This window comes from Puma concolor, chromosome E4 (genome assembly GCF_028749965.1).
Source record: "Puma concolor isolate L17-30 chromosome E4, mPumCon1.1.hap2, whole genome shotgun sequence".
NCBI lineage: Eukaryota > Metazoa > Chordata > Mammalia > Carnivora > Felidae > Puma > Puma concolor.
This window is the reverse complement of record NC_141683.1, coordinates 56,887,904-56,907,367: the sequence shown is the minus strand read 5'-3', so window position 1 is coordinate 56,907,367 and position 19,464 is coordinate 56,887,904. Positions and strand designations below refer to the sequence as shown.

The following is a 19,464-nucleotide window of genomic DNA, read 5'->3' as shown; positions in this document are numbered from 1 at the left end:
CTACCTGGCAGGCATCTATTCTTCCTTCAGCACTCAGTTTTTGGCTCCCTTCCTCTTGAATCCTCTTTTCTCTTCTCTCAGACAGACTCAGATGTTCCCACCTGAGGGCCAGCACTCACCGAATCAAATTTCCACGGTGACATTGATGGATCATCTCTCTCTCCATTAGACTATACACTTCTGGATGGAAAGCACTGGATCTTTTCACCTTTGAATCCCCAAGACATAAGGGAGGCACTCAGACAAAAGGAAGGAAGGGTGGGAAGGAAGAAGGGGAAGAAGGAGGTGTATAGAAGCAGGAAAGGCAGGAGGAAGTGGGAAAGAGCCGGAGACAAGACTCAAGTGACTTCACAATTCTGTCCTTGAGTTCACTAGTTTTTACAAACCCATCATCTCCAAGGGTTAGCTCAGCTCCTCAAATCATACCCTCCTAAGTTTAAAAAAAAAATGAGGGTTTTTTTTTTCCACCATTGGCATAACAAATAGTCCAGGTGCATAGTATTTGTTTATACATTCTGAAGTTCCAAAGCAAAAATAAATAAAAGAACCATTGTTCTGTTAATCTTCCAGAGGCTTCACTTTACAGCCTCCGTGACAGTATCAGTTACTATTTTATTTTTTGGAACCTGGGCCAGGGACCTCATTCTTGCCCTTCCGCAATCCCTTTCTTCCTCTACCCCCTCTCCCCCCTTCTGCTATCTCCACCACACTCAGTCCTCCTCTTTAGCAGGGTTCTACGTCATGAAAAATTTAAAAAAAAAGGAATTTCTACTTTAAGACTAATAACTCCTCCCCCTTCCTCAATTTTTACATGAAAAGACAATGTTAAAAGCCATTTTTTTCTACATTTAAAGCACTGCCCGCTCGCTGAGGAAAGGAAGGCAGTGCATTAAGACTAAACCCCGTAGAGCCAAGCATTCAAAGTGAGTAGGGGTGATTTGGAACAGTGGATTTCATGCAGAAGGCTTCAGTTCTGACTCCAACTCCTTTGCTTGTTAGCTGCAAGATGTCAAAGAAACAATTTCTAATCTTCTAGGAGTGACTATTGCTGCATTTGTACTTGAGAGCATTAGACTGATGAACTTTAAGGTCCTTCCTGCTCCAGCATTCCCTGATTCTGCTATTTGGGGCATCTCGAATAAGCTGGAGAAGAAACCAGATTTGGTATCATACAATAGCAAGAGTGGTAAAAAATTAGTGAGTATAAATTGTTAATGTGCATTATGTCTTCTTGTCGTAAGGTGAGGATCCTGACCCATAAACCTTGGCTGGTTCTTCCTACCGAAAAATCCTAAGTATTCAGGGACACTCTTCTGAAGAAGCTATCTCCAGACCCTCCTCCTGGTGATCATGGGGAAGAGAGTGGCCATCGTCGGAGCTGGTGTCAGTGGCTTGGCCTCCATCCGGTGCTGCCTGGAAGAGGGGCTGGAACCCACCTGCTTTGAGAGGAGCAATGATATTGGAGGCCTGTGGAAATTCTTGGTGAGTGGGAAAGCCCTGGAATATCAACAGAAGGGAGATGGGTGGCTCTGCAAACCAAATCTGATCGGTTCTATTCAGACTTGGGAGGAAGGTCACAAAAGCTCCAGATCTGGAAAGTAAAATCTTCTCTCTCCCATCATGCTAATGTCCAATCACTCAAAACTACTTCATACCAGCTCATAAAACAATGTTACCTGTGTAACAGAGCCCAGATCTCCAGGCTGTAAAGGGTGCTAATGTCGGTAATTTCTAACAAAAACAAAAACAAAAATGCACCACTGCCTCCCCCATGTAAATGAATGGAATCTATCCCTGTTCCCTATTGCTCAGAATCCTAGGAACATAAAGGGGATTAAAAAAGAAAAGAAAAAGAAAAGGAGAAAGGTAGACCAAGATCAGAAGTTCTCAGTTAGTTTCAACTCTTAGGTTTTCCGGAAAGATTAATTTTCGGCAAGTCGCTTTTTTCTTTCTGGACCTCAAATGCTCATTTGTCAGATGTTGAGGCTGGAAATTAAGTTTCCTTTAATATGCCTTCCAACTGTAATGGGATGTGATTCTATAATTACCACATGTCTATCAGGAAGACACTGTAAGTTATGATAAACAATGACTGTGTGTGTTGTGTGTGTGGTTACTGAATACTCCAACCAACTCCAAAACCAAAGAAAAAACTGATTTGTCTTTGCCATTCAGGCTCATGGTTGGACAAATGATATAATTAGTAAATATTCACTATACAAAACATGTTTAAATTTTGAAAATCACATTGGGGAAACTTCTATTCTTTCTGTCCTGAATGTCTCAGCCATTGTGATTGGATATAGATGATATATATTTGGCATGAAGACGTTATATCCATACCAGTCACCTTATAGCCAAATTCTGTCTTGGTCTCAGTGCTTGCCCAACCTACAACAACAAGTTGCTCTAGTAGAATATACCAGTGCTAACTTAGGACATCTTTGTATTCATCTCAAGAGTCTTTTTTTTTTTTTTAATTTGTGAAGTCCTATAATCCTGAAAGTATTATATGAGATATAAGATCATCTCCATTAGGAAATGATCAAGAATTATTTTTTAAAAAATATGTTTATTTATTTATTTTTGAGAGGGTGGGTGCAAAGAGAGAGGGGGACAGAGAATCCCAAGCAGCCTCCATACCATCAGGGCAGAGCCCAATACGGGGCTCGATCACAAGAACTGTGAAATCATGCTGAGTGAAAATCGAGTCAGGTGCTTAACAGACTGAGCCACTCAGCACCCCAAAAGTTATTTTTTTAAGGATTCCATTATCTTTATTTACATTTGCTCAGGGAGATGTGACCAGCTTAGCCTAAATCATGAAATGGTTCTCCATGATCCCATTAGCAACAATTAAATGCTGCTTGAATATCTATTTTGGCAGAGTTTTGTGCTAGGTACTGGGATGACAAATGCATGACATAATTACTTTACATAAATGGTTTCCAATCCATTTGGTGAAACAAGCCATAACACAGGGCCACAATCCTTTGATAGAAAGATCGGCAAGAATTCATTTGATGGCAAAACCTTTCCTGAAGTCATAAGACCAGAAAACATGAGCTGAATTGACATTGGGCTAGTTATAATCTTTATTTGTCCCACTTTGTGTTTCACTGCAGAAATTTTCTTGTGTCTGATGATAGGGTGCTGTCCCACTTCTCACTAGAAGTGTTATGGAGAAAAATCCAAAAATCTACAGATTCCAAAATATATCTGGCCCTATGAATTTCAAATAAGAGATTATAATACTTTACAACAATGAGACAGCCCTTGGTGATGGTCAACTTAATGAACAAGTGCTTTGAGATTTAGGAGATGGGGTGGGGGGTGGCTACTGAAATGTTCTCAGGTCAAGGGACACTTCCTGCAGGGAGAGTACTTGGCTGAGACTTGAAGGGTGTTCTCAGACAAGGAACGTAGAGGACCGCTATGTGACATAACTCCAGAGTGCCATTTCCACTGTAGTCTGTGAACGGCACCCCATGGACATGCGGTCACCAACAGTGTGCCAGTACCCGGTGGGAGAGGTTTCTCGGTAGAAGGGACCAGCGTGAAAGGCATGGGGAGGCAGTGAACATGGTATATCCGGGAATTTGTAAGTTAACCAGTGCAGCCAGATCACAACATTTATTTAAGGAAGCAATATATGACAGATGAGTAAAATGCAAAATCAGTCTCCAGGTTATCCACAAGATGGGTATCTTTCTTCCATAGGTCACTGGTTATAAGAATTATACTTAAAGACCCTGTGGGGATGTAAATACATAAAAATACTCTAATTGTGAAAGACAGGTCGGGGAAACTTCTATCTTTCTGTCCTGAATTTCTCAGCCATAGTGATTGGATGTAGATGATACATACTTGGCATGAAGACATTATATCTGCACCATTCGCCTTATAGCCAAAAGGTGAACCCTTCTCTTCTTTTCCAAGAAAACCCGCTGGGTTCGATGCATGTTTAGAAAGGGATTTTTGAAGAATGTGTTACATAAGCTTTTATCTTGCAAGTCCTGTTAGGCAGAAGGTAATTTGGAAGAAAGACACCTGATAATTCTGAACTTTTCACCACGTGCTTTTTCTGCAAAACGGAAACCAAATGAGACTTAAACACTCGCAGGCTGAATGCGAGCATGTTTTAGTTTCATATCCTCCGATATTAAGGCCTTGTGTCCTCAAAAGATTAATTAACAAGTTGTTCAACAAGCCGTGTACAATAGGTGGGTATTATTTTGATTGCAAAAGGGGAAAACAATGGAACCAGAACTCCCTGGACTTTTGTTCCACTCATCCACTCATTTATTCAACAAATACATTCAGAGTACACTATGGATAGGGTACAGTGTTAGGTACAGCTGCAGATAAGAGGTACAGCAGGCAGCCAGCTTTTTAAAATCAGAGAAAACAAGTCTCAGAATGACCGTAATATACGTGAATATGCGATTAGGGCAGTAAAGTCAATCAGAGCTTGGTAGAGGTAGGGATGACTTCAGGTTGGTGAGAGAGAGGCAAGGAAAGGCATGACGAAGGGGGCAACTTTGGAGCTGGACCTTGAGGGTATCTTTAGACAAGCAGAAGTGGGATTGACAGGCAGAGTCTGAAAGAAGATCAAGCCAGACTGCTTGACATGCGCACACAACATTCTCGAGTTAGCCTCTGACCTCGCCCCCCGGTTGGTTATGTTCTAGCGGGAAAGACGAGACACAGATGCAGTTATAACCCAACAAAGGCTGTGACAACGTGACCGCAGCTGCTTGGATCTCTGGGTCTAGGGCAAGCCCTCTCAGCCAGAGGCAGAGTCTGAGCTTAACTTGCTCACTAGCCACTTAAACTACGCCACAAGCAGAAACTGGAAATACTAGCTCTCTGGAGCAATTGTCTGTTGTTATATAACACAAGCGTTTTCCTTTGTTTGTAGAACAGCCTGTCAGGGGAAATTCCAAGGAGCTGTCGGGTACATACTCTTCTCTCTGTTATGATCGGCTGGGGTCAGGAGGCGAAAGAGCAGAAATTCATTAATGATGGAAATAATCCAAGGTCTTATCCACTCTGTTTCCCAGAGCGGAGTCTTACATTTTTTTAACCAGACCCCTGCCTGAAGCCCGCCTTCCCTCCCCTCACTCCTTCTGCTCACTTCTCCTTCTCACAACAACCAACCAAAGGTACCGCTGTGGGTGAACGGGAAAGACTCAAACCTGAAAATCCGCCAGGCACAAGCTGTCACCCTTTTTCTGATCGTCACAGAAATTTCAAAGTGAGGCTTAAGAACGTTAACATCTCCGAGCCTGGCTATTTATGAAAAACACAGCAACCGTGAATAGAGCAAGTTTTCATCCCAACCTAAAGCCAAACAGGGGCCTCAGGCAGCCCCCGTCCTCACCCCCACCCCCACCCCAGACCCAGACCCAAGCCTCTCAACCATTCCAGCACTTTTGGTCTGTATCTTCCAGAGGTCAGTTTGGGGCTAGAGGATGACAGATGTCCTGAATCCAGCAGGAACATGTCATTCCATCCCGTTCCCACATTTCATGAAGGTTCCTTTGGGTTTGGGGGAAGCGGAGGCTGCCAGCTTTTTAATGTACTTTCAAGGCAGCACATTGTGTGAATTTTTATCCTGCCCTTACAGCAGAGAGGAAATGTTTGTTTTCCATTTAGCCTTCAACTACTTCTCAAAAGAAGCCAGTTTTCAATCACATAGCGGCTCCATAATGAAGTGGCAAGATTTGATACAAGTTCTGAGGCTCCTGGTTTCCTGTGTCTCTTCGGTGAGGAGCAAGTGCCACTAACTGGTGGTTAGGGAGGTCCGCCAGCACGGAGTTCATCTACAAGAGAGCAGTGGTTCTCAAAGTGCGGTTCCAGACCAGCGGCATCAGCATCGCCTGCAACTATCGGAAATGCCTATTCTCAGGCTCCCCACTAGACACACTGAATCAGAAATCCTGGGGGGCGGGGAGGAGGTGAACGAGGTGGCACGCAGGAATCTAAGGGGGCCTTCAGCTGATTCTGATTATGCCAAATGAATAAACCCTCCACTTCAAGTGAAGTGTTCGAATCAAACAGCCGATCAAATAGACTAAAAACTGCACCCTCCTTTGGACCATTTAATTGTGTTCTTTTAACATGACCATGAGATCAGAACCAGCGCTGTGACTGGAAAAAGGAAGAAAACGCTACGGGACTATAAACACAGATGTAACATGGGGGTAATTCGAGGAAGAGAACTAAGGTGTAGGGTCCCAGCTCTGTGCCAGGTGCTATGCTAAAGGCTTTCTTTGTTGAATTTTCACTGAGGGAAACATCATCCTTGGCCTCCTTTTTAAGCTTTCTTCCTCTTCCTAGGACCATGCCGAAGAGGGCAGAGCCAGCATTTACCAGTCGGTATTCACCAACTCTTCCAAAGAGATGATGTGCTTTCCAGACTTCCCTTATCCTGATGATTACCCCAACTACATGCACCACAGCAAACTCCAGGAATACATAAAGACATTTGCTCAAAAGAAGAATCTTTTAAGATATATTCAGTTTGAGGTAAGGGTCTTACACCTTGTGCTGTTGATCCCAGTATGTTTATCGGTTGGAAGGGGGTGGGAAGCAAGGATACAGACTTCCATTACAGAAATCAGAGCTCCATGTTTGGACAGCTCACCAATCAAATGTTGGTTCGGATTATAAAGTATTCGTGCATTGTGCTTTCTCCCCCCTAAAAATGTCCTCCATAGTGTCTGAGAACTTTTAGAATATCATCACAAATACTGGAGAAGCCTATACTATCATAGCATATGTTCCACCCCATACACTGTCACGTGTTAGAAACAATCCCAGACTGTCTAGTCCATATTAAGATTTCTGTGGGTTCAAGGCCGATGAGTTGTGGTTCAAGAAAATATGCCATTCTTCAGAAGTTCTGCCATTATAAGGAGAGTAAAATATGAATGAATAATACAGCCATTGCCCTCATCCTTCACCCACTTAGTTTCTTAGATGAGGAGACACAGCAGTTAAGGCAGAGATGCGCTCTCTGCAAATAACAATAATACTTCATATTTGCTCACAGGTCTTAACCTCGGTTCATGACTGTGAAATACAAAGCACATATATGTAGTGAGAAAAATAATCAACCATATCATGAATTGTGATTACATTTAATACAATTTCACTTATCTATGATTATTTTATTTATTATGTTTAATTTAATATGATTTCACACTTATTTACATAAATAGTCATACTATGGAAGTGGCTAATATTTCCAAGGGAGAGGGTACGTCACCACGGAGAAATAAGGATTGAACCCTGAGACATTCCCACATTTATGGAATTGATAGGAAATGAGGTCAGAGAGAAAGAGGCCATGAATTTCAGTAGAGGATGGCAGGAAGCAAATGACATGGCCTCTTTCACAAGATTCAGTGTAATTTACCCCAAATCTATTAACTAGATGTCACAAAAGTAAATAGGCCCCAGTGAGTGATTTTCCTTGGAAGATTTGAAGATTCACTGTGACTCCTTGTTTTAATGTCCTCCCTATATTTCTCAACAATCAGGCAAGCTCATAACAATTACTTCCTCTGCAGAAACACTGCAAGAAAATTAAAACCCACAGAATTGTAAATAGAAGGAATTTCTTTCTGGTTTTCTTTAAGACCCTGGTTTCTAGCATAAAGAAATGTCCCAGCTTCTTAGTCACTGGACAATGGGAAGTTGTTTCAGAAAAAGATGGGAAACAGGAATCTACTATTTTTGACGCTATAATGATTTGTTCGGGACATCACGTATACCCCAATCTACCAACTGATTCCTTTCCTGGTAAGTTTGGAAAACGTGTAATAGTCTGGGGATTTATACACAAGCACCAAGGGTTGAGCTAGATCTTTCCATAGATTGTCCATAATGATTATTCTTAAGGTTCCAAAGATTTCAAAACCAAATTTTTAAGTCTGATGATAAATACAGAAATCATTGTTCTCCTGAACCCTTATGCTAAAAGAATCAAGAAGCTGCAAGTCAGAGATCAGTTGACGATACAGGTCCTTATGGAGGAAGGGTTTTTAAATGTCATCTATATCCACATTTTGCAAATTCACTTTAGAAATTTCAGTGAGTGTGTGTGTGTGTGTGTGTGTGTGTGTGTGTGTGTGTAGTGGCACACTCCATTAGTATGCAAAAGCACCAAACATCAAATAAATATAATACACAGGTAACCTCACTTTCTCCTTTATTACAATAGGAACACAGGTCTACTCTAAAATATTAGAGTTCTGATCTCAAGGCATGATGTTCACAGGCTGAGATAATTAAAAGAGGCACCCAGAGGCACCTGGCTGGCCCAGTCAGTGGAGTGTGTGACGCTTGATCTCGGGGTTGTGGGTTCAAGCCCCACATTGGGTGTAGAGATTACTTTAAAATAAAATCTAGAAAATATTTATAAATAAATACATGAATAAGTAGAGATTCAGGGAGAATAGAAGATGGAAAGCATGAAGGTTAAGAGGCAGTATATTTAGGCTTAGAACACTTGGGCTCAACCTCTTATTCCACTAGTTCCTTAGCATATGATCTTGGACAAGTCACTTAACTTCTTTGTCTCGACTTCCTTATCTTTTAAAAGATAATGATATCTGCCATACAGAGATGTTATCAAGATTAAGTGTTTGTTTAAGCATATAGATCCTAGCCCACAGTAAGCACTCAATAAATATTAGTTATCATTATTATCAAAATAGAAGTTCCCATATCATAGGTTTTTAAGGCACTGTAAGTACTTATTTGGGGGGTTAGTGTCAAAAAGGATAAATGCGTTTCAACTAGGAAACTGTTTTTCAAAATTAAGACTGATAACAGGACTTAAAAAAAATTGAAAAAGTCAGTTTTCACCATGTCTTCTGAAAATCAGCTCAAATCCCTCCTCATGTTCCACTTAGGCCTACACCAGTTTCAAGGCCACTATCTCCACAGCAGGGACTATAAAGACCCGGACGCCTTCAAGGGGAAGAGGGTCCTTGTCATCGGCCTGGGGAACTCAGGATCTGACATTGCTGTCGAGCTCAGCCGTCTGGCTACACAGGTACACTTCGGGAAACAAACTTAGGGTACGGGTGTGCTATTAAATCAACAGCTTGGGCGCTGAGGCTCGTGCTCACATGTCATACTACAAGGGATCCACCTGTGGCATATGCCCATTGAATCGAGGAGGACTAGAGACATGGTCCCTGTGAAGCAAGGTAACGTGGCCCATGCTAGCAAGGAAGCGCGTTCTACCGGAACCAGAGGTAAGAGTACGTGTGTAGACATACATGAGTGCATTGTTTTGTTTTGATTTTATGTTCTGCTCACCTCCAAGCAAACTGGTTGCTAGTCAGGATCTGCCTTTATTTGTTTAGCAGTAGTTCTTATCATAGTTCTTACCATGCAAAAGGTGTTTTGCTTATCATTCTGGAGGTCTGAGATATAGAAGATTTTGTTCCCACCGTCTTCTATCCATTTAATAGCCAGTGCTCAACAAATACTGGGCACATGTTATATGCCAGAACTATGTCAGACTAGCAATAAACACGGAAATAAGTCAGACTATTTCTGACTTCCAGGAACTGTCAGCGGGTGGAGGTGGGAGGACAGGTACACAGACCTTCACGAACGGAGCTAATAAGCCTTCCGTGACATTAGGTGTGGCCGCACCACGAAAAGAGAACCTAACTTAGCCTGGATGAAGTCAAGGGAGGCTTCCCAGAGGACTCTATGCTGAATCATCCATGACCAACAGACCTTAAAGAGCTTAACCTATTGTTAAGGAAATAGGTCCTCAGTAAACAAATTCTTAAACGGAATAAAACCTAATGACATTTTTGGTGTCAAACGCCCTCGGGTTATCACAAAAGTGGCATAAGAGACAAGTAGCTCTCAGGGCTGAGGCAGCTGCCATGGTCTGAGTGCCCAGACGAGGTCATGAAGTGGGCACAGAAGGACTGGAAGAGAAAACTTCAGACAAAGAACAGAATTATTCTTGACATCTCCTCAGCCTAATTTCAGGTAGAGATTTAGCTATATTTCTCCCACCCAACCCAGCAACTACCCTCAACCACCCACCCCCACTGAGGCCCTGGATTGGCTGGTCCCCACCAGGCCTACCATCTATGTCTCTGAGTCTGTGAAGATTAAACCTGTCACAACTGAATACACAGCTCTCTTGTTCCAGGCTGTCAGGTTCTCATTATTTCAAGAACTATGCACTCACCCTCTTGGGTGGAGAGACAGAGTAGTTCCATCTCTACCTAGTTTCAGTCATAGGCGATTCATCCTGACCCAACTCTCTGAAATTGCTTCTTCCAGGGGTGGCTAGGAGTCTCAGTCAGTTAAGCAGCTGACTCTTGGTTTCAGCTCAGATCATGACCTCAAGGTTCATGGGGCTGGGCTCTGTGCTGACAGTGAGGAGACTGCTTGGGATTCTCCCTCCCTCTCTCTCTGTCCCTACCCTATGTGCCTTCTCTCTCTCTGTCTCTCTCTTTGTGTATGTGTATGTGTGTGAATATACATATATCACACACACACATATATATACTTTAAAAATATTTCTTTTTTTAAATGTTTATTTATAAAAAAAAATAAATAAATGTTTATTTATTTTTGAGAAAGAGAGAAAGCACAAGTGGGAGAGGGGCAGAGAGAGAGGGAGACACAAAATCCGAAGCAGGCTCCAGGCTCTGAGCTGTCAGCACAGAACCCGAGGCGGGGCTCGAACTCACGAACCGCGAGATCATGACCTGAGCCAAAGTTGGACACTTGACCGATTGAGCCACCCAGGTGCCCCCAAAAATATTTAAAAAAAAAATAAAAATGCTTCCGCCTGGATACTGAGGGCAATGCACGGAGATGTCCATAAAACATATCCATTGTGTCATATCTGCTTGTTTCCTACAGTGTGACATTGAAGTCTATGTTGCCTTCCCCACCAGGTCGTTATCAGTACCAGAAGTGGCTCCTGGGTCATGAGCCGGGTTTGGGACGATGGCTACCCTTGGGACATGGTGTATGTTACCCGCTTTGCATCCTTTCTCCGGAATGCCCTGCCTTCATTTGTCTCTGACTGGTTATACGTGAAGAAGATGAACACGTGGTTTAAGCATGAGAACTTCGGCCTGATGCCTTTAAATGGGTACTACAAGTAACATGTATTTTATCACTTAAAAAAGCGGGGCACTAGCTTCAGTTGAATTCTTTCTCTCTAGATCTTACTTTAGCTGTCTCACTGAGGTTGTTGAGATGAAACCGAGGACTGCATGAGTGGCACAGTATACCCAGAGAGCACGTATGGGTTGAAAATCTTATTGAAATGTCTCTGGCGGGGAAAGAAATATGGGAGAATACAAAAGGCCAAGGAGCGGGGCACTAGATCCCCCTGACATGACAGATTCATTCATTCATTCAATTCCAAGCTAAAGCATAGAATTCTGAGGGCAGAACCGTCTCATGAATTGTTCTTTTGAGAAATACCTCATCCATGCTTGTAAGTGAATGGGGATCGCAATTTAAATACCTATTCCTCAAGACTATTGTGGTATGCAGCAAGATAAAAATATATGAGGCATTTTGTAAACTATAAAGCTTTACAGATATTGGTTCTAACTAGTCTCGGATATTTAATACGCTTGTAAGGAGCAATTAACCAAGTGGTATTAATCGACATGTCTCAGAAAGTAGAAAATCTCAGAATGAAAGTACACACCTCTTCCACCGTGGAAAGACTGGAATGTTAGCAGGACAGTCAGGAGGCATGGAACATGTAAAGCAGTGGAGATTCACAAAACTGATGTAGCCGGTAAAATTAACAAGCTTTGGTTTATTTATTTTTCTGTAGAGACAGAGCCTGACACCTGCTAATTAGAAAGGCACTCTAAGTAGAAGAATCAGTACGTCCATAGAAAAATATTAGAGTGGCTAAGACAAGAAAGGACTCACTAAGAAATTTCATTTTGGCCCATGCTAGCAAAAATGTTTCATTGTGGGGGGGGCGCCTGGCTGGTGCAGTCAGCGAGCATGTTACTCTTGATCTCGGGGTTGTGAGTGGGAGCCCCGTGTTGGGTATAGAGATTACTTGAAAATAAAATCCTTAAAAACGTTTCAAAGAAAGGTTTCATTGTGTTAGAGAATCAGGTAAGGCAAAGTAAGAGGAAACTGTAAATTGAAATAGGAAATGCCAGGTTTAAGAGTCAGACCCTCACTCCACAGCATTTATCCTACTTAGTCTGGCAGACTACTATATCCTTAAAGAAAAAACCAACCAACCAACCAACCAACCAACCAACCAACCAACCAACAAACAAAAAACGTTGATTTCATGCATTTAAACTTATGTTTAATGTAATAGACACTCCAAAGCCTGAGCTGCTGAAGACTTTGGTCTTGTAAGAGTAACTGCAAATCACAGTCTGACTCTGCCCTTTAGACAACGAAACATAGGTTTGGAAATCCATTCATTCTAAGAATGAAGCTCCCTCTCAGAAAGGGTTCCAAGTACCCTAAGGTTTTGATAACACCTTCTCACTCCTTCCTCGAGTGGGGGGAATAAAAACAGGTTTTACTGAGACCTACTTTTTGTCACCTGGTAAGGTAAGAGACAAAGTTCCAGAATGATAGAGGCAGAGAAAGATATGGAAGTATACAGGCACATTCTAAGATTTATAAACTTTCTGAGTGTTTGAGATACTTGGAGTACATTCCAAAACGCCCCGAAAGGAAACGTGAGTCAAAATGAAGAATGTCGGGGCGCCTGGGTGGCGCAGTCGGTTAAGCGTCCGACTTCAGCCAGGTCACGATCTCGCGGTCCGTGAGTTCGAGCCCCGCGTCGGGCTCTGGGCTGCTGGCTCGGAGCCTGGAGCCTGTTTCTGATTCTGTGTCTCCCTCTCTCTCTGCCCCTCCCCCGTTCATGCTCTGTCTCTCTCTGTCCCAAAAAATAAATAAACGTTAAAAAAAAAAAAAAAAAAATGAAGAATGTCATCGCGAAGCACATCACTCCCAGAATTTTGGCAACCAAAGTGCAGTGTTAAAGTTGTTACACTTTCTTTTAGGACCACAGCTGTGGAAAGGAAGCCACACATGACAGTGTAACAGCTCGCCACAGCCAGTTTGATTTGCTCAAATCAAAGACCTTACTTATAATAATAGTTCACGTATAATAATGACGCTTGCATGAGGCAGAGGCACTGTTTTAAGTGCTTTATGGGTAATTGTTCGTTTAGTTCTAACCGTATGAGGTAGATTCTATCGCTATCCCCATTTTACACATAAGGAAACAAATACAGAGTAGTCACTAGTGAGAGATGGAGATTGATTATAAACCTTTCTATTATTTTTTTTATCTTTATTCATTTTTGAAAGAGAGAGAGAGTGAGTGCAAGCGGAGGAAGAACAAAGAGAGAGAGGGAGACACAGAATCCAAAGCAGGCTCCAGGCTCCAAGCAAGCTGTCAGCACGCAGCCCGACACAGGGCTCAAACTCATGAACCATGAGATCATGACCTGAGCCGAAGTCAGACACTTAACTGACTGAACCACCCAGGTGTCTCCCAGAGTCTGCATTCTTAACCACTGATTATGTCTAGGAATTAGTTTGATTGTCATCTATTTGGCCAATCTCCAAATAGTATAAGTACCCATAAGGGAATCTTCAAGTTTCAAAGGACCCAAAGAGGCAGCTCAGACAGAATTCTTAAGGATTGTTGCAGGCAATAGTAAAAACAAAGTTGCCACAAGAGAAGAGTTCAGAGGTCCTCATGCTAATGTTTAGCTCCTCAAATCTGGTTCCAGTGCTGTGGACTGTTGCAGATATTTCTTGGAATTGGTGCATTACAGCAAAAGTCTGTCTCTTGTCTCTGAACAGTTCCCTGCGAAAAGAGCCCGTGTTCAACGATGAGCTCCCATCCCGCATCCTGTGTGGCACTGTGTCCATCAAGCCCAATGTGAAGGAGTTTACAGAGACCTCGGCTGTGTTTGAGGATGGGACTGTGTTTGAGGCCATCGACTCCATCATCTTTGCAACAGGCTATGATTATGCCTACCCCTTCCTTGATGACTCCATCATCAAAAGCAGAAACAATGAGGTCACCTTGTTTAAAGGCATCTTCCCCCCACTAATGGAGAAGCCAACCTTGGCTGTGATTGGCCTTGTCCAGTCCCTTGGGGCTGCCATCCCCACAGCTGACCTCCAGGCTCGCTGGGCTGCTAAAGTGTTTGCAAGTAGGTCGACCATTCTGTCTTTTATCCATTTAGTCAGTGAACGTTTACTGAGTACCTTCTATATGCCACGTACTGTCCTAAGTGCTAAGGATCTAAAGGGAACAAGACACACTCCGTGACCTTAGATAGCCTAAAATAGAGCCAGGGGGATGCTAAAATAGGGGAAGTTTTAGGATGTTCTGTACAGGAATATAAATCAGAGGCAGGGAGTGGCAAGAAACAGAGAGATGGACTAGAACACGGACGGCCTTAAGAGCTGTGTTAAAGAGCTCATAGGGAAATTGGAGGGACTCTTGGAGGGAGTTTGCAAGGCTTTAAGCAAGAGAAAGACAGCAGTGGATAACTGCAATGTCAAGATACATTGTGAAGGTCAGAAGGGCCCTGGTGGATGTTGCGGGCACCCGATTGGCATCAAACTGTGTCAGAATAACAATGGCAGGCCACTCCTACTCTATGCACCATCTTGTCCTCCCCCTCCAATCCAGACCCTAGGGTCTACAAGTATGCTTATGTAAGGAAATCAAGAACATGAGGATTACATGGAGAAAGGCAATGTCTCAAATATATAGATTTAATTTACTTCAGTCATATTGATTATTATTAAAGTGTCTTTTTATTCAAGGGTCCGAAAACCTTGGCCAACATAGGTATACCTTACCTAACATACTGTCCGTAAAAACTTAGGTAATAAATTTACAGGTAATGAAGAAAACGTTACAATCCTAGAATGGATGTTTTCTAAAAATGTTGTGGGTAAGTAAGCTTCTATTTCAAATGTACACAAAGGATGATTGAATTATCCCTGTTATGAAATCCTTTACAAGGTTGTTCCTCTGTAAAATACTTCCATTGTTTTCCTCTTAAAGGAACAACAGTGCCAAGTACCTGGGGTTTTACAAAAAAAAAAAAAAAAAAAAAAAAAAAATGGCTACAGTTCATAAGCCCAAGAAATGTATATGAAACAAAAGATGGTATTTATTCATTCAGCAAATATTTATTGAGCAACCACTATGTGCCAGGCTCCATCTTGGCACTTGGGACACAACATCAAAGCAGACAAAAATTCTAGCAAACATCTGACCACAACCGTACCAGGAGAGGTAAGGTGCTAACAATGACTAGGAAGTATTCATGCACTGTGAATGTCATAATAGCTTTCTGCCATGGTGACAAAGGAAAAAGAGCTACAGTCAGCAATCAGATGACCCCTCCACTGATAACGTATTGCAAAGCTCTAAAATTTTCTGATGCTTCCTGGCCGCAGGCTAATGCTGGAAAACCCATGTGTCCTTCCACTGTTCCATGTTAATAGGCATGTACCTTAGAGTGAAGATTACTTCTGGAAAGAATTCTTAACAAGAGGATGCAAATAAGAAGTATGAAGAAGCTGTTATGATGTTAATATACATAAAGTGTATCTAAGGCATGTTGGGGATTAGGTCCTCCAGGATGTCACAGAAATATGAGATTAGGTGATCTGAAGCTACAAACTTCTTTGTTGCCACTGTCTCACTGCAGGCCAGCCCTGCTATTCATAGAGGGGGGTTCACTGACTTCTCAAGTCTTTATTTCTATAAATTGTTATTCTACTAAAGATACCAAAGGCAGCTCCTCTTGATATAAAATCTTTTAGGGATACACTTCATAAATACTACAAAAAAATCAGGGGTGCCTGGATGGCTCAGTCAGTTGGGTGTCTGACTTCAGCTCAGGTCATGATCTCACTGCTTGTGAGTTCGAGCCCCACATCGGGCTCTGTGCTGACAGAGACTGGAGCCTGCTTCGGATTCTGTGTCTCCCTCTCTCTGCTGGCCACCCCCACTCACTCTCTCTCTCTCTCTCTCAAAAATAAATAAAAACATTAAAAAAATAAAATAAAGAAATTTTAAAAAACATTATGAAAAAATCATCATATGTCATTATATATTTCTGATTTTTTAAAATATTTTTTAATACTTCTTTCCCCATTTCTCTTCTAGACTCATGCACCTTGCCAACTACAAATGAAATGATGGATGACATTGATGAGAAAATGGGGAAAAAACTCAAGTGGTAAGAGATTGTACTTGCTAATGAAACAAACCATAAGATTTTCCTTTATATGTAGGAAAATGTTGATATATTTTACAATATTTTTACTAGTCAAAATTCACATTTTTGGAACACTTGCTATGATCAACAGTATGAGATAGGAAAATAATAGTCATTACATGTCACCTGTAGGATAGTACAAACTACACTCTAGAGTAGTTTCTCCCATGGGAGTGATTTTGATCCCCAGGGAACGTTTGGCAAAGTCCAGAGACATTTTTGGTTGTCACAAGTGGGGAGGGCATGCTATTGGCATCTAATGTGTAGAAACTAAGGATGCCTCGGGGCGCCTGGGTGGTGCAGTCGGTTGAGCGTCCGACTTCAGCCAGGTCACGATCTCGCGGTCCGTGAGTTCGAGCCCCGCATCGGGCTCTGGGCTGATGGCTCAGAGCCTGGAGCCTGTTTCCGATTCTGTGTCTCCCTCTCTCTCTGCCCCTCCCCCGTTCATGCTCTGTCTCTCTCTGTCCCATAAATAAATAAAAACGTTGAAAAAAAAATTAAAAAAAAAAAAAAAGAAAGAAACTAAGGATGCCTCAAAGCATCCCACAATGCAGAGGACAGGCCTCCTAAACAAAATATTATCCAGCTCAAATGTCTCCAAGAAGTCCTTTCCCATCAGCCACATGTCTGCCAGCAAGTTAACTAGCTGGGAACTGAGCAGTGGCTGCACTGTAATCAGAAAACCAAATGAAGAACCAAACTGAGTTCACCTGCCCTAGTATTTTCTTCTAAAAAGATATTCATTTCGGGGCACCTGGGTGGTTCAGTCGGTTGGACGTCTGACTTTGGCTTAGGTCATGATCTCACAGTTCATGGGTTCGAGCCCCACATTGGGCTCTGCACTGACACACTGGAGCCTGGATCCTGCTTTGAATTCTGTCTGTCTGTCTGTCTGTCTGTCTGTCTCTCTCTCTCTCTCTCTGTCCCTCCCCCATTTGTGCTCTCTCTCTCTCAAAAAATTAAAAGAAAATAAAAAATAAAAGAACATTCCTTTCTGATTCATCCAAACATGTGTTCTCAAGTACACCATAAATGGGATTTGTAGAAAGTCATTCAAATGGCTAGTCATCACGTATTTAAATGTATTTTTTATGTTAGCTACTTCCATATAAATCAATTCTTTTCCAATTTTATATTAAAATCTGTTGGAAGAATAATTAGATAATGAATCCCATTCGAATGAAGAGGTGACTGTGTAAGAAGATTCTTTCTTCTTTCAAGCTCTAACACATCATTCACTGAGTTCTGCCACACAGTTGCTGGCAAAGGACCTAGAGGAGAGTAGAGGTGGAAGCTTCAGACTCAACAAAATCTCTCCTGCATTTCATCCAGTTCACAGGGCGGCTCTGCGAAGTGGACGCGCCTATTCACCATTCACGCAACTCACTCTCCTTACCAGCCTTTATATTACAGGCCAATAGGAATAAGAAGCCAGGAAAGGAGAAGCCCCGAAGTCAACCGCATTTCTTAAATGGAAGCCTGCTCTTCAGGGTTCCTAAAAGTAAATGAGGCCATGCCCCAGAAATCTAACACTGGAGCAGATCCCGAGCAAGGTCATGTAAAGAATAATCATGTGTTAAAGAATAAACTAAGTTGATCCGTCACCTTGGCATCCTGGGGTCCTTTCACTCCAGGCCACAGAAGACCAAATGACATCAAATTTAGATAGAGGTTAGGAAGGAGGAAAAAAAATGAATCGACACATTTATAGCCACAGAACAAATGATAAACTCATTGTTGTGGAAAAAGGGAGGAATGGGATAATCCTGGAGCTGCCGACTAAAATGCTATTTTCTGAGCTAGAAAATAAGAAATTCGTGCTTTATTTACTGTGCCCCTCATTCCCATATGTTCTTTTCTTTCCTCAGGTTTGGCCAGAGCCAGACTTTGCAGACAGATTACATCACGTACATGGACGAGCTGGGCTCCTTCATAGGAGCCAAGCCTAACATACCATGGCTCTTCCTGACTGACCCCCAGCTGGCCTTGGAGGTGTACTTTGGTCCCTGCAGCCCGTACCAGTTTCGACTGATGGGACCAGGGAAGTGGGATGGAGCCAGAAATGCCATCCTGACCCAATGGGACAGGACAGTAAAGCCAACCAGGATGAGAGCTGTAGGGAAAGCTCAGAGACCCCAGCACTTTTATAATTTGCTCAGAATTCTTTCATTCCCAGTGCTTTTGCTAGCCATTTGGCTTACATTTTATTAGTGAGAAAGTCCTTTACATCTCAGAGTTTAGCCTAGAAGTTTAATTATTCAGATATGTATGTAGCTTAATTATAGGTATATACACATATGCATACATAAAATCTCAGAGCTGCTCTTTGCTTTCCTGCAGATGTAAAAATTAATTCTGGCCCATTTGACTCAAAGGCTAAAAAAAAAAGGGAAAATACTCGGGCTTTCCCTTTCTGATGAGAATCTATACTCTAAAAAGGCTTTTCACATGCTGAATGGGCAAATTTGGAGATGCTTGAGATGAGGAAGAAGGGGGATGAAGGAGAGTGAGCACAGGTTTGCAGGATGAACAAAGTTTAATAAATTTCTTAAGGGTGTTTCATCATAGGCAGAGATGACATCACAACAATGTTGAATCTTTCAACCCATGACATGGTATATCTTTCCATTTACTTAGATCTTTAATTGCACTCAGCAGTGTTTTGTAGTTTTCTGTGTATAGATATTACCCATCTTATGTCAGATTTATCCTAAGTATTCCATATTTTTGGATGTTATGATAAATGGTAGTTTAACATTTTTAAATTTCCTGTTGTTTATTGCTAACATATAGAAATGCGATCATTTGTTCTTTTGTTGAATCATCTGTAACTTTTTTGTAGATTCCATAATGCTTCCTACGTAAATAATCACGTTGTCTAAAAATAAAGATAGCTTTACTTCTCCAATTTCAACTTGGATGTCTTTTATCTTTTTCTTGACTTATTGCACTGAAACTCCAGTATAATATTGAATAGAAGTGGTGAGATGAGACATCCTTGCCTTGTTCCTGATCTTAGGAATAAAGCATTGAGTCTTTTACCACTAAGTATGATGTTAGCTATAGATATTTCATAAATACCCTTTATTAAGTTGAGGAAGCTTCCTTCTATTCCTAATTAGCCGACAGTCTTTATCAGGAA

At 41.9% G+C, this 19,464-nt stretch overlaps 1 protein-coding gene across 1 annotated transcript; it reads left to right on the top strand.

The window, feature by feature from the left end:
* The first annotated feature begins 785 nt into the window (after positions 1–785).
* LOC112863091 (putative dimethylaniline monooxygenase [N-oxide-forming] 6) lies at positions 786–19,236 on the top strand. The gene is made up of 9 exons (XM_025926201.2): positions 786–923; positions 1,242–1,482; positions 6,343–6,531; positions 7,647–7,809; positions 8,925–9,067; positions 10,953–11,152; positions 13,876–14,231; positions 16,211–16,283; positions 18,191–19,236. Exons 2-9 carry the CDS (start codon positions 1,351–1,353, stop codon positions 18,531–18,533), a joined length of 1,599 nt encoding a protein of 532 aa, XP_025781986.2. The 5' UTR covers positions 786–923; positions 1,242–1,350; the 3' UTR covers positions 18,534–19,236.
* Positions 19,237–19,464: the final 228 nt, after the last annotated feature.